The sequence below is a fragment of the Armigeres subalbatus genome, chromosome 3 (genome assembly GCF_024139115.2).
Source record: "Armigeres subalbatus isolate Guangzhou_Male chromosome 3, GZ_Asu_2, whole genome shotgun sequence".
NCBI lineage: Eukaryota > Metazoa > Arthropoda > Insecta > Diptera > Culicidae > Armigeres > Armigeres subalbatus.
The window spans coordinates 197353638-197368792 of NC_085141.1; the positions used below are offsets into that span (position 1 = coordinate 197353638).

Here is a 15155-nt window from a genome sequence, read left to right on the forward strand (position 1 = left end):
TGGTGATTATGCCTTTCTCGATTCAATGTGTTGAATTCGAATTAGTATGGTAAATGCAACGTAAATTGCCTACATTTAGGCGGTTAATAGCTTTGATGCGATTATATTACGCTGCTTAAAAACAACTCAACTATGAGAGTAATGGATTGCGTCACGGCTAAATTGATTAATGATTTAAAATGTGCATGTACACAGCGTATCTGATAAAAGAAAAATAGAAATATTATTCAAACCGCATGAGATATTAGCAAACAAAAACAATAGTGTCCAACTAGGAAAGTTTCTCCGTCGAATGAAACTAGTTGCACTCGAATCGGTCAAGTCCTTCTATATGAAACGTGTTTAACAATAAAAAATTCCCGGCTACACACACACACACACACACACACAGTCAGACATGTGCTCAGTTTTTCGAGCTGAGTCGATTGGTATATAACACTATGGGTCTCCGAGCCTTCTATCAAAATTTAGCTTTTGGAGTGAAATTATAGCCTTCTGGTACAACTTTGTTGTACGAGAAAGGCAAAAAATACTTCGAAATATACATTTTTTACAAATGACCCTAACTTGGAAATGTGCAAATATGTGCAAACTTTCTCGACCCTCTCTGATCCCTCCCTGGTCTGTTGCTACTCTGAAATGTAGTACATATGTAGCGGCGACATGCGGTGACAAGACTTTTTTTATTGTCAAATTCGTCCAAATTACGTAAAATTTGCTATGGGAAGGTTTTAGTCAGGGGAGAAGGCGGAGCACTGAATCCCTACCCCAACATGTGCAACATCTGGATTTGGTTCTAAACTGTAAACAACAGTGTTAATTGTCTACCACCTTTTTGTTATGGCGAGGCAATTTTTATGCACACTTTTGTTTTCGATATTTTATCAAAATTAAACACGCAATCATGCAACAATGTGACGATATGGTATGCTTGAGATACGTGCTTGATTATAAGGACTCGAAAAAGGATTTATTTGCAGTAGCTAACCGAATATAAAAATGTTCGCATTAACGATTGCGCCCTAACACCGGTTCTAAGCTTCGATGCAGAGTACACGAGCTTTGTTCGCCAGTGACAGGCGTATGAGGCCCTTGGTTTTAGTATGATTATTAAAGTAGCTTATTGAACAGAACTTATCATACGGTGTAGATATGTGTTCTTTTCGCATTTTTGGAATTCAACTTTTTCCACATTTTTCACTAGGGCCACTTTGACTCCGTACTTCTAACTCTAGTTGAAATTATTGAATTAATAATATTTTGGTAAACTTTGAACTGAGTAACTTTGTCAATTGCCAACTCGACTGAATAAGAAATTTACTAAATTCATATTAGTATTCCCATTAGTAATCGGTATGTTGAGAAAAAATGATCTTACGACTATTATAATATATATAACCACTAGATGTTGTGAAAAAGATCTGATTTATTTTGCGATCCGGTACAAATATTTTTTAACGTATTTTTTTTTACCTTTAAATAAGAATGAAAAATATATTACATTGCGATGATTCTTGTTTGGAAAAAAAAATAGTCAAATATAAACTATCTCACTATTGAGAAATTTCCAGTGCAGTGCGCTTTGTGTTGCTTACCTTTGGGTAGTTACAGAGAGAAAAGAGCATGTAGCAAATTGAACTGAATACTGACTGACTGACAAGACAAGTAGCTTATAAAATAGAACTTATCATACGGTGTAGATTTGTGTGCTTCTCGCATCTTTGGAATTCTACTTTTTCCACATTTTTCACTAGGGCGACTTTGACGCCTCTAACAATAATGAAAACCATTTTCAAATTAGTTTTAAATCAGTGCGTATGAAAATATAGTTTATTTACTTTTTAATAAGATAAATAAAGGTATACAATCTGTGAAATCACGTTTTTGTAGTTTTGGCCGTCCGTTTGTATGGAGATAACCTGCTAGTACAAGACTTTTGCTTGGGTAAAGAAAGGTTACTTTTAGTAGATACAATTCAAGACAAAATTTTCAAAACGACTTATCTGCTTTGGTAAACAAAGATTCAAACGTCGATTTGACGAATCTGATAGCTCTCCTACGCAAACCAGCACCATCAACAGGTAGCGGAAACCTTCACCTACCGTTTGAATATTTGTTTTCAAAAGCAGATAAGTCGTTTTGAAAATTTTGTCTTGAATTCAGGATACACTATGTTGTACACAACATAGAAATAAGCTTGTGTCATTTTTCAAAACCAAACAATGAAACTGAATTTCCCGTCGAATTCAATTTGTAGCAAGCAAGTTGGTTAATGCGTCTACAACATTTGATCACACGTCGTCATCTATGGATATCGTAACCTTCTATAAAAAGTTCGTTTTTGTAGTGATTATTTATCTTTTACGTGAACGAGAAAAAAAAGGTAGTAATCTTCTAAAGGTAGCAAGCGCCAGTCCCGTAAAGCTGGTAGATCACTTTTACGTAGTGTTTTACGGTGTGAGATCTACCAAACTGAGCCCTAGCCTAATCCATTTTAAAGCTAGGGCAATAAGTTGTGGTAATTCAAGGATTCATCGTATTTACTCCTCTATATCAATATCAGTTTTTAACGTATAACAAAACTAACTTTGTTAAGAAAATTATTTGAGCTTTTTAGTGGAATGTCTTCACTTGTCATGAGACGAGTGTGTACCATCCCATTTAATTGTACCTTGACAGATACGTATTTCGACCTCAACAGTAAGGTCGTCTTCAGTGCCCCGTACGTAAGTCGAGTCAAGTACGAGACACTGAAGACGACCTTCAGTGCCCCGTACGTAAGTCGAAATACGTATCTGTCAAGATACAATCAAGTGGTGGAATTAAATGGGATGGTACAAACTCGTCTTATGACAAGTGAAAAATAACTTTGCAGATGGTTGAAAGACTCAAACTCCTCTTGTATGAAGCTAAACTATATGCAGCGGAAACAAATTTTCTAGCAATTAGTTAAAAAACCTCGGACTCATTGTCTTAGGCTAAACTAACTGCTGGAAAAAATCAAGTTAGGGGTTTGAATACGTACTAACTTTTCATGAACTAGTAAGCATTGGAAGTTCGAGGAGCACACGATAATTCTCGAGACTTGACAAATTCTCTAGATTGAAATGGTTTTGTAAATAGAACTAAATCTCGGATTTGGTGTGGTGTGATATTCTAGAAGCAAGACACGGATATGGCTAGGGCTCCGATGCATGGCCAAATAACAGTCTTACTGTTGTATTTCTCAATATCTTATAACAGGAGTAAGTATTGATTGATAAGGGCGCTTTTAAAGAGATAACTCTCAGCGAAGAGTCTAAATAGCGGGACCTTGTTACAATACTTTATTACTTCTGAAGCTTATTAGGAAAACAAAACAAAATCTGTATCGAAACCGATACTGCATTGCTTCTCAATAGAACTGGAGTAATTCAACATGCACTTTTATACTAAGGATACGGGTAATGCCACAATAGATCTAATAACTGGTCGCAGTAGCACTATCCGAACAGGAAAAAATTGCAAGAGCCAAAGTAGGTATCAAACATAAAAATACAGTGAAATCGGCCATCAGTTGTATCAAAAAATATAAGTATTTTCATCAGTACTTTTATCTTATTTTGTGACATAATTGATACGAAATTGCTTTTTTAATTATGTTCACAAGGGCTTAATTCATCCCAGAAATGTTGGCCTTTTTATGCTACAGCACTTTGGGGTTATTCAACCATTTGCAGCCACAGCTAACTTAATTTACTAAAACAGAGCAAGATACCGTAATACAGATGATACGATCAATTAACAGAATTTTTCCTTGGATTATACAGCGTGCTGTCACTTAGCCTAACAATATATGGGAGAATGAACCATATTTCCCAAGATAAACACAATAACTTTCTATCCCACTTCCCATCCCACCTACTAGACTAATCGCAAACGGCTTGTGTACACCACCAACTTGTTGAGTAGGGGGCTAACCTTCACAATGGCAAGAGCAACTATTGCCCATAAAAACACTCGACTGCCGCCAGGGGAAAACCGCTATGGAGATAGCAGGCAGAAGCTTTATGAGTTGCTCCACGAGTTAAGTTTGTGCTACATTTCAGTTTTCTCTGACCCGCTTCTCTAGTGTACAGAATTCCGACAATTGAAGCAGTATACTCTTTACCTTTCCTGCCGGGGCCAAAAACCGGCTGTGCGATTATTAGCATTTTCTCTCCCATTTATTGACTTTTCTCGTGCTCTAACACAGTAACTAGCAGCAGTTTCTGTCCCGTCTGTACTGACTGCAACGATGGCTTCATAGATGGTTACATACCATGATTACTGGTCCCGTTTTCTCGTTAGCTGGATGTATCTGATAACAAACAAAAATGGTGCTTGAACTTATAATCAAACCACCGTCAAGCCAATTTAATATCTTTAAATTAGGTATCGAAATAACTTCGTAAACTTATTTACTCATTTATTATTGACGAATACTAAAACCAACAGAAAGAGGATCATGAAATCATCATTTTCAATTTCTGGCGAGAAATTGATATTCAAATGCTGTGCGTCACACTTATTACTGTACTGCCTTCTCAACAGTTTGAAATGGATGAATATGAGGAAAGTAGTCAACCCACTCTGAACTGCTAGGGTTACGGCAGTTACTTTTGTCTGAAGTATCATTTCTCTCCCATGTTTTTTAATTAAACAATTTTCCACCGTATCATAGAATATATCCCTTGATATTGTAGAGTCAGTGCAAAATTATATTTATAGGTTTTTGGGTACATATACTTAAATTATACAGCCGTTACCCTCGTACGAACGTAATATATGTTGTAATCATGAAATTAATATTATTTGCTCATTATCTAATACAGGTATTAATCTCTTAGATTAAGTGTTTCGTGTTTATTGGTGAATATTTTTGATTATTTCATACACCTCACCTGATACCAACCTTAATGAAGATGGAGATGTAGAAAAGTTCTTTTGACTTAGTTATACTCAAGAGAACATATAAACCACATATATTTTCTAATAGCGTGATCCAAAATTTGACACCTAGATATGAGCTATTTTCCCCTTTTCTTTTTTGTATTCGTTTTTAACTTGATGCAAATTATCTATTTGTAAGAACTTCTAATTTAAAATATACCTAATAATAATTAAAATTTTGTAGGATTTTTAAACCGTTTAAGAATTTGCCAATTTTGTAAATGCCAAATTTTAAACAGGTTCTATAAAATTCTTTTTTAGGAAAATCTGACTGAAATTAATGAATTAATAATATTTTGTTAAACTTTGAACTGAGTAACTTTGTCAATTGTCAACTCGACTGAATTAGAAATTTACTAAATTCATATTAGTATTACCATTAGTAATCGGTATGTTGAGAAAAAATGATCTTATGACTACTAACCACTAGATGTTGTGAAAAAGATCTGATTTATTTTGCGATCCGCTACAAATATTTATTTAACGTATTTTTTTAAATTTTGAATAAGAATGAAAAATATATTACATTGCGATGATTCTTGTTTGGAAAAAAAAATAGTCAAATATAAACTATCTCACCGTTGAGAAATTTCCAGTGCAGTGCGCTTTGTGTTGCTTACCTTTGGGTAGTTACAGAGAGAAAAGAGCATGTAGCAAATTGAACTGACTGGGCCACCATTAAAATAAGTATGAAGCAAAAAGCGAGCTCGTTTTAGCAACGCGAGGGGAAATTGGTAGTTTCTTTGGATCATTGACACCATCATACCTCGCTTGATCTTCGTTTTCAGTGGAATTCGACCTAACTTAAGCTTAACTTTCTGAAGTGTGACATTATACAGCAGATGTATTATTCCACTATTTCTACACGTAGATTTTATTCTGATGTATAGATTTGATTTTCATTTATTTTTTATATTTTTTTCATGAAAATTAATAAAATTATGTGGATTGAAATAGTAGCCACAAAAATTACGAAACTTGTGCATGCATGAGTTAGAACTCTTGTTAATGATTTTTAGAAAATATGCAACACCTGGGGTCTCCAGTAGCCTTGCGTACAAAGGGATAGGATTGCCAATCCAGAGATGCCGAGTTTGATACTCGGTCCAGGCTATGATGTTTTCGGGTTGGAAACATTCTCGACACACTGGGCATAGGGAATCCATTGTACTTGCCACACAAGATACCTACTCATGCAATGGCGAGCATAGAAAAGCTTTCAATTATTTACTAACGAAATGCTAATAGAATAAAATATAAAAATATAAATAGAATAAAGTTGCAAAGCAGGCCCAGTTCCACTTGAGAGCCATTGAAGAAGAAGAAGAAGAAGATGTAACATTTGACGGCTCAAGTGAGAATTCTGTCGAAGCGCATATCTGGTTTGGTTTTGATGTTTATATTTTCAATTTGGGTTTACAAACATTAAAACTTATACTCATATGTCCAACTTATTTCGAAACAAAAATATATAAGTAATTGCATTGTTTATTCTTAAATGAGAATACATTCTTTTTATTTTTATAGAGACGATAGGGGTGCCAAGAGAGCAATCCAGTCTCGTCAAAAAAGAATATTAAATAATATAAATATAAAAATATATAACACCATTTTTTTTATCTTATTTATTTTCAGATTTTTCTCATATTTGTTATGAAAAGGCCTATATCAAAAGATATGATAGCATCATTTTTTCTGCTATGCCTGGCAGTAAATTTTGCTGCCGGGCGAATAGCATTTGAAAAGTTAACGGATTTTGATTTTCAAGGAACGACCTATTATAGTGTAAAGAATCTTTCGTTATACGAGTGTCAAGGGTGGTGCCGTGAAGAACCAGATTGCCAAGCAGCCGCATTTAGGTATGTATTATAATTAAGGTAAAATTAAGAAAATAAAAACAAAAGCACTACTGCGGATATCGGACTCTTGGGGTCTATTACCTTGAGAGCAAACAACCTCGAACGGGTCAAAGGTCTAAGGGTTTATCACGTAATGTATGCACCAATAAAGACAGTTAGCGTGGATAAATGAAAGTGGATGATCAGGCTTTATTCATAGTGTGTATATTTCTCTCATTGAACGCGCACCGCTTCACATTGTTTTATTTTTTTGTCAGATAGTAAAAGATTGAGACTCACGCTAGACGTTCCCCTTTTTGCTCTATTAATTTTATGATTACTGTTTTTCTAATGTATACATTTTTTGTGAATCCGTGACTGAAAAGCACCGCAATACAATGGATGGCAGATTTTGAATTGTTACGATTTTTTTTCGGGGGAAACTTCCTCGACTTGTAGTCTCGAAGTATAGAATAAGCCTTGTCAACAACACATTCGATTTTTGCAGCAAAAAACATGTTTCTTTATTTCAAGTAAGGCACATAAATGTATGCAAACAAATGTGAATTTGATGGGATCTATTCCCATTAAGTGCTACTTCGACTTTTCCAATGCTATTTTCGCAATACATTTTATAAGGAACGAGGAAGGAATCATCACCGGTAGGTGAATTAACCTGGGATTTTTGGCCTTTGTATGGGCCGTAAAAGTAGATGCAAAAACGTGATGATAGGGTAACGGCTGTATTTTGGACCAGGCTCATATTTTGGACCACCTAGCTGAATTTTACATTTATAACACACAAAACTAAATAAAACATGCAACATTTATATTTCATTGCAAAAAGGAACTATCCATAAGATATCTCCTACATTTGTTTCTTATAGAATATTGCAATTATTAAGGATATTTTTACGTATTTACTCATTCCGGCTGGATTAGACCAAAACTAAAACGACATTGTAAAATTGAAGTCAGCTTTCAAAAACTGTAAATTTATTTGTACAAAGATTTAAAACCTGTGAATGATGTTGTTGACTTATTAAAATCTTATTGAAGCAGTTTCATATCTCGAGCAAAACATTGTAAGTTTGAAAATAGTATTCTGAGGCATGTCCAAAATAGGTTTATTTTTCATTGAACCGAACATATTTTCGACATATCTTTTTTTAAGTTCTAGATCTCTTAAACTTTTGTTTTTACCAACCATTTGTTTCTCTGGTATCAAACCATTCTTAAATTACTGTTCATACCGCATTTATAAATTACCTCTCTCCGCTCGTGCCGCTTGCCAATGCAACAGAGTTCCGCGTTCTACGATTATGTTTCGATTGAAAAAAGAATGTGCAAGGAGCAAGTATTAAGCATCTCGAGATAAAATAGAATACTGCGACTACCTGCTGGTTGCTTCTCAGGTAATCGCAACGGTCACTAAACACGACAGAGTTAATGAAAATCTTACCCGCCGTATGCACTTGTCATGATAAACACACTCCATGTACTCAGTGACTCCGGTTGCATCTCGCTAATTCTATCCAACACTGCTGTCATTTCGCAAAAAACACGTGGTTTTGTTTTGAGCGCCAAAATTCTGCCTATCTTTTAACACGGCGGCTATCTTGACGTTTAACTTCACAGTCGAGCCTGCGAGCATAAGACCGCCGCAGTATTCTAAAAAAAGATAAGCGCGCCTATAAGAACCGGTCAAACATCTACTATCAATGGCGCAAATGGAACAGATCTGGCAAACTACATAAAAAATAGGAGGGCAGGAGTGACCAGGTGCATACATCACGGCCATGGGCCGCACGTTTGTTTTGCTTTGATGATGCTGTACCGAGAGGTACTGAAATTGATATTAGTTTCAATATCCTTAGCATGTAGATATTGCTCTAAGCTTTAAGAGCTTATAAAAATATATTGCTTAACAAGGATTTAAGAAAGAAAACGCCAAAAATGCTTGACATAACTAATTTAATCAAATAATAACATAACTTTGCAAGTAATACAAAATTATTCGAGTTGTCCAAAATATGTTCAATAACGGTGAAATCAGGAGTGATTCAGTTTCATTCTGAATTTTCGACCACTATTCTAGTTTGCATCTGGAGCAAAATAGAACAAACTCGCTGGTTTCCCCAGCAGTGTTCTATTCATGTTTTTCAAATTTTCTATTAATTGAAATCATTACGTTACTGCCAAGAAAGGCGCCGGAATTGCAAAGTGGATTGATCCGTAGATAAAATGACGCATCCATACACCAAAACAATTGAAAAATATTTGAATCTTGTGATTCAATCGTGGTTCAAATCTGCAGAAAATAGAACGGAGCGTTATACCAGTTTTATTTTTTTGACAGTTGACTGGTATAAAAACTGAATCTAGAACAGCTGCTGGGAAATTCAATGTTTCAGATTCATATTCAAACTGACAGCCTCGAACGATTTGAATCACTGCTGATTTTACTCTAAGTGATCCAAAATAAAACAGGTGGTTCAGAATTAAATCCCACATATCTTCAGAATTTATGATAGTTTGGTTCTTTCGGTGGGATTTACAACATTTTTAGCTACAAATCCTACCTAGGATTCGCCACTTTTTAGTTGCATAGGGAATCGATCAAGCATTATTACAAAATCTTACTTTTATTCGAAAAATTGTTCGAGGTAAAAGGTGTTCATGGTTATGAGACTAAAGAACGCTTAGGGTCTGTCTCATTTGGAGAATTAAACTGAAATTAAAATTAAAAGTGACATTTCAATAATTATTAAATAACCCTGCTTGCAGAGCAAGATTACTTTTGACAGATATCGAATCATTTTGCATCGATGTCTTATTGGAATTGCTGGGTAGCACCAACCATTCTTATGATTGGGTTATTTGCTAATTTACGAACTGTCACTTTTAAGTTTAATTCTCCAAATGAGTTTTGGCCTTTTTTGTTCTTTTTGCATCGAGTTTGGATGAAAAAAATGAATGTTTGATCGTGATCATAAATGAAAGTACCATTTTGACCGAAAACATTAATGAGTTTACTTATGTGAAAATTTGGTCTATCTGCAAACAGTGATTTTTCAATGATTTATACCGACGTAAATTTTACAGCTTCTCAAGTATGAGCAAATTATCGCTCTGCCTTGTTTACTAATGTAAGGCTCCCTCAAAGACACGCGACGCATTCATCTTTTAGACTAGAGCTTTTATGTTTGATTGAAACTATCATCCTTATTTGCTAAAATCCATTTATTTATAAATTAATAATTAATATATTTCAATTGCCTTTTACAGTTACCATGGTTACCATTACCATTACAGTTACAGTTACTAGGCTGAGGGTCAAACTGCAGATAAATATAAATAACCATGCTCGGATTAGTTGATGGAAAATAGGATTCGGTAAAATTCAGTTTATCGGAAATATAAAAACAGGGAAAATAGTCCGGAAAGCAGAGTTTCTCGTTAACTTATCAACACTGCTGCCAAGTTTAAAGCCTGGTGTCAAAAAACATACAGTATACCCCCGCTGATCCGACAAATGTATGGCCGGACTATCGGGGTTTCTCTCGTTAATCCGACTGTCAAATCCATACAATTGAACCAAATCAAAATCACAGCACAAAACTGACAGCATAATGTGTTTAAATGGGTGTTGATACTTTTTAATCCGGAAAATTCCGAATTAGTGGGATCCGGACTAACGAGTCGTCGGATTAGCGAGGTCCGGATAAGCGGGGGGATACTGTATTTGAAAGGGGCCTTTTTTTGAAATTTCAAGTTATGATGAGCCTTAGATTTCAAATAATGTCGACATTTCATCCGGAATCCTCACAGTTGATTTCGATCCGTCCAACGTTACGCGGATAAGCCGTGTCAGTTTCGCTGGAAAACCATGTTATATTTGCCACTAGTTGACCCGGCAGACGTTGTCCTGCATAGTAGGCGAGAATGTGCATTCCGAACTGCCCATGCAAAGTTCGCATAGGAATCAAAATTTTAGTTATTCACGGTTTGTTCAACTTTACTCGTAATTTTCCCATTAGGAAATATCATATAAACCCGTCGGAAACTATAACGAATGTTTCTGCTGAAGAAATGAAAAAAATCCATCCAACCGTTTTCGAGTTATGCGGATACGAACACAGACCATTTCATTTTTATATATAAGAATTATGCGTATCGTTTCACTGTCGTTGATCGGCGCTCACGTAAACCATCCTGGTATTCGCCGACGAAGGACTCGTCTAGCGGTCTCAATCTGTTGAATACTAGACATAATTTGGTACGCCGTATGAAGGAGAGCCAGCCTGTACCTTTTCTTAAAGAGTGGGCAAATTTTCAACACTGCCATGTTTGAAAAGTTCAGCGGGGAGCTGGTCCTTTCTCGCAATTTTATTGTTTTTTCAGCTCTTTCTAACCTTTTCTAACCTCATCTAGTGTACAGGGTGTATGGAAATTATCCGTTAAGATTTTGGCAGTTTGCTTTTACAAAGTAAAAACCCAGATTAATCCACCTACAGTGAGATTTTGACCCTTCCTTAAATATAAGGATTTTTTTAAAGACTCCAGTATTTAAAACGAGATAAAACTACTCAGCTTCCCACGGCGATTTACCGTGAAAGTGACAAAATAATTGCCTACCCAAAGGCGGATGGCTTAGGTTGAGTGACAACTTAACGAATGATATCGTACTGTACTTCATGCTGCCTATCTAGAAGGCGCTCGTCGGATTGAATAACTATTGTGACATGGTTAGCAACTATCGTAACGCTGGTTGCATATATTGTACTCGTAATTTCCAGAGACCTCGATATTAATTAATCCATAACTAACTAAATCAGTTATTGATCTGAGCGAAACTCAATAGCGTTCAATAATAACATATATTTCACCTTATGGATGCCTAATTTGGTAAAACTAAACTTGTTCAATACCTTAAAAATGAGCGAGATTTTTATGGTAGTAAATTTCAGAATTTGCACACATACGCACACATACATGCATACAAGTGATCTATTAGTGCCTCAAAACATGCTCACATTTGCTATCTAGTTTCTACTGAAGAAATTTTTGGAATCCCTTTCAATTTTTACGTTTTTGCTTTTCTGAGAAGATTTTTTTGTACATGCTTCTATATATGTTCCTCAATAAAAATCATTTGTTTCTTTGAAACAAATCAGAAAAATAGGCATAATTCCATATCATATCATTTGTTATAATTATATTTTCAATGTCAAAGTGAATTTGTTTCAAATACCATACATTTTATTTAATAATTCACGAGATTTCTTGATAGATTAATACGTAACACACCTGCGTAACGCATACAAAGTGAAATTATAGACACTTCCGAAGGAAGGGTCAAAAAGATAGTATTGACTCACTTAGTGGGTTCTACAGCTCAGCTTGTTATAATAAATGTATTTTGTGGCAATACTAGGTGTCAGCTCATAGGCATTCAGGACTATTAGCATTTGTGGATGCTTTTTCCGGATTTTTGAACAAAAAGACAGGGTATTCCAACCCGGGGGATTCGAAGCAAATTTATCATTCGGTGTGGTCCATCTTGAAACCAAGAGCCAACAGAACACCGAATACGTCACTGAGACACTCAAAATCAGCTTATTGTTACCGGATTTATCTCTGGTATGGAAACCTGCGGCCATGGTAAGCGTATAACGCACGATATGGTGGTCATTCTGATATGATCAAATGCATCTTGTTTCATGCTTCTTCTTCTTCTTATTGGCATTACATCCTCACACTGGGACAGAGCCGCCTCGCAGCTTAATGTTCATTAAGCACTTCCACAGTTATTAACTGCGAGGTTTCTAAGCCAGGTTACCATTTTTGCATTCGCATATCATGAGGCTAAGACGATGATACTTTTATGCCCATGTTTCATGCAAACCTATCTAATAACATGCCCCGAGTAGCACTCATATCATATACCAGTTACTGTGACTTATATGCAACCAAATCCAGTCACATTGGAGCTGCTGCAACAAAATTGATCGGAATTGTGCTACTACGGACAATACATGTTGTTTTTTAATTCATTTAAAAAAATAATTGTAAACCTATTTTATTATACGGATAATTTGCAGACACCCTGTAGGCTTGTCCATAATCGCTAAAGTTTATTAATGCTATTTTTGAACATCTCATTGAAAAAAAATATAACTTTTTTGTCCATCATTTCTTCATTATGCCCTGTAGTGCAAAAAAGTACATATATTATCTGCTACAACATCTTCTTCCTATTGGCATTACATCCCCACACTGGGACCGAGCCGCCTCGCAGCTTAGTGTTCATTAAGCACTTCCACAGTTATTAACTGCGAGGTTTTCTAAGCCAGGTTACCATTTTTGCATCCGTATATCATGAGGTGTACGATGATACATTTATGCCCAGGGAAGTCGAGACAATTTCCAATCCGAAAATTGCCTAGACCGGCACCGGGAATCGAACCCAGCCACCCTCAGCATGGTCTTGCTTTGTAGCCGCGCGTCTTATCGCACGGCTGAGGAGGGCCCCTGCTACAACATATCGAAATATAAAAATATTTGTAAAATTCGTTTTTGAGAAAATCGATTTTTAAGTTTTGTTTTCAATGATTGAAAAACAACTTTTTAAAACATAGCCGTTATATACTTTTTAAATTTTTTAAGGTGTTTTTGCTTAGGCCCTTGTCAATAGTTAGGCTAGAGTCAAAATAGCAAACCAATGATGCAAAATATGTTTTTTGATCACAAAAAGTGTATATGCGAAAATCCTCAAGATCCAAATCTCAAGACCAAGAGCTTTATTCACTTTAAGACTGTTTGCTATTGCACGGAGCTCTTCATTTGAGTCTACCCTATCTACCCAGTAGAGTCTGCATCAGCATACGGTGTCGACGGCCACACTGTCGGATTATGCTTCAGAAAAGCTTATCTGTGCACATTTCTACACTGAACCAAAGTATCCTCTTTGGAACGACTGAATTAGCATTCCGCGTTTTTGAAATATGATCCCTCCCTTTACCATATGCTCCCCTGTTACATCTGACACACTCACTTGAAATCGAATGAAAATCATCTGAACAGCGTACAATGCTTTTGATGTTCATTGTATGTTTTGTCATTCCATGCGAAGATATTGTCTGCACCAACCAAAAATCATTCGGTAATCGGATGATGATTGTTTTGAATCTGCCCTAGCATGAAGTTCATTCGCTATCAGAATGAAATATAATGCAAATTTTATGCGTTGGTCGCGTCGGCATTGGCGAAACCGCCATTAGTATTTTGTAGATCGTTGAGTTCGGTAGGAAAATTATGTTTGGAAAAATAGCTTGTGACAAATAATTAATTTAAAGATTTCTTACGCTTTACTTTTTCTAGGTTAAAAATCTTTCGTTATGCCACCGACAGTTCCGGACAACATTTTCAAATAATAAGACGGGAGATTCGCTCCCCATATCGCATGCTAAATATGTTCTTTGCCCACCATCGATGCTCCCACTGGATGTGACATTTAAATTTCCCGTAATTTTAAGGGATACTGCATTCCCTACTGTGTTAAAGCCGGGCTATAATGGCGAGCGCAGCGGCGCATGTTGCCAGAAAATACACTCGCCACTGCACTTACCATTGTAGCACGACCTCCATTGTTTTTCCCGAGTGTTGCATTGAATGTTTTGCCTATACTATGTAAACTAAAATGGTTCAAAATGTTTAAAATAAAAATGAATCAATAAAGCATGTTTCTTTCTATTTTAAAAACGAAAAATTTATTATAATCTTCAGAATATTTATCACTTGAATTTCATGCAGAAACAATAAAGACCGCATCTGTATAAGGTATGAGCTTCATTCAAGAACGATTCAATGACTATTCGATTTTTGTTTTGGCTAGCATTCGGTGTTTGGATGATTCGCATATGGTGCTTGTCATCAGGCATCGGGAGCGATCGAATGCTTATCATCCAGAAAACGTATGATGTTCGTTAAAGGGCTGGGGCGAATCAACTGTCAGACGCTATGAGGCTGATGTATTGGTTTAGTGTAGTGGCGTCATAGCATATTGGCGTCATAGGACCTCTCATTTTTGCCATAACGATGAGATAAGCATTGCCCCATGGATTGGCATCAGCTTCACGGCACAACTGCTTGCAACAGTTCGACTTGCTCAACCTCATTTACTTTTTGGAAGCGGCCCGGGCCTCTCGGAGCTCTACCTTACGCTCCTCCCTGATAGCTTCGATACGTGCTCTCTTAACGCGCCTTTTGTCTCTGAGACAAACAGCGCGGAGATTGCTCAGCTGTTCGTTCCACCAGTAAGCTGGACGACGCCTGTTCCGTGGT

The 15155-nt window shown here is 36.2% G+C and overlaps 1 protein-coding gene across 1 annotated transcript in view; it reads left to right on the forward strand.

The window, feature by feature from the left end:
* The window catches only part of LOC134225008 (uncharacterized), a 98712-nt gene that overhangs the window by 27235 nt on the left and 56322 nt on the right, over window positions 1-15155 (forward strand). Inside the window, exon 2 of the mRNA XM_062704740.1 lies at window positions 6607-6830. Within this exon, the coding sequence (XP_062560724.1) occupies window positions 6625-6830 (206 nt within the window). The 5' untranslated portion in view covers window positions 6607-6624. The remainder of the gene's footprint in view (window positions 1-6606; window positions 6831-15155) is intronic.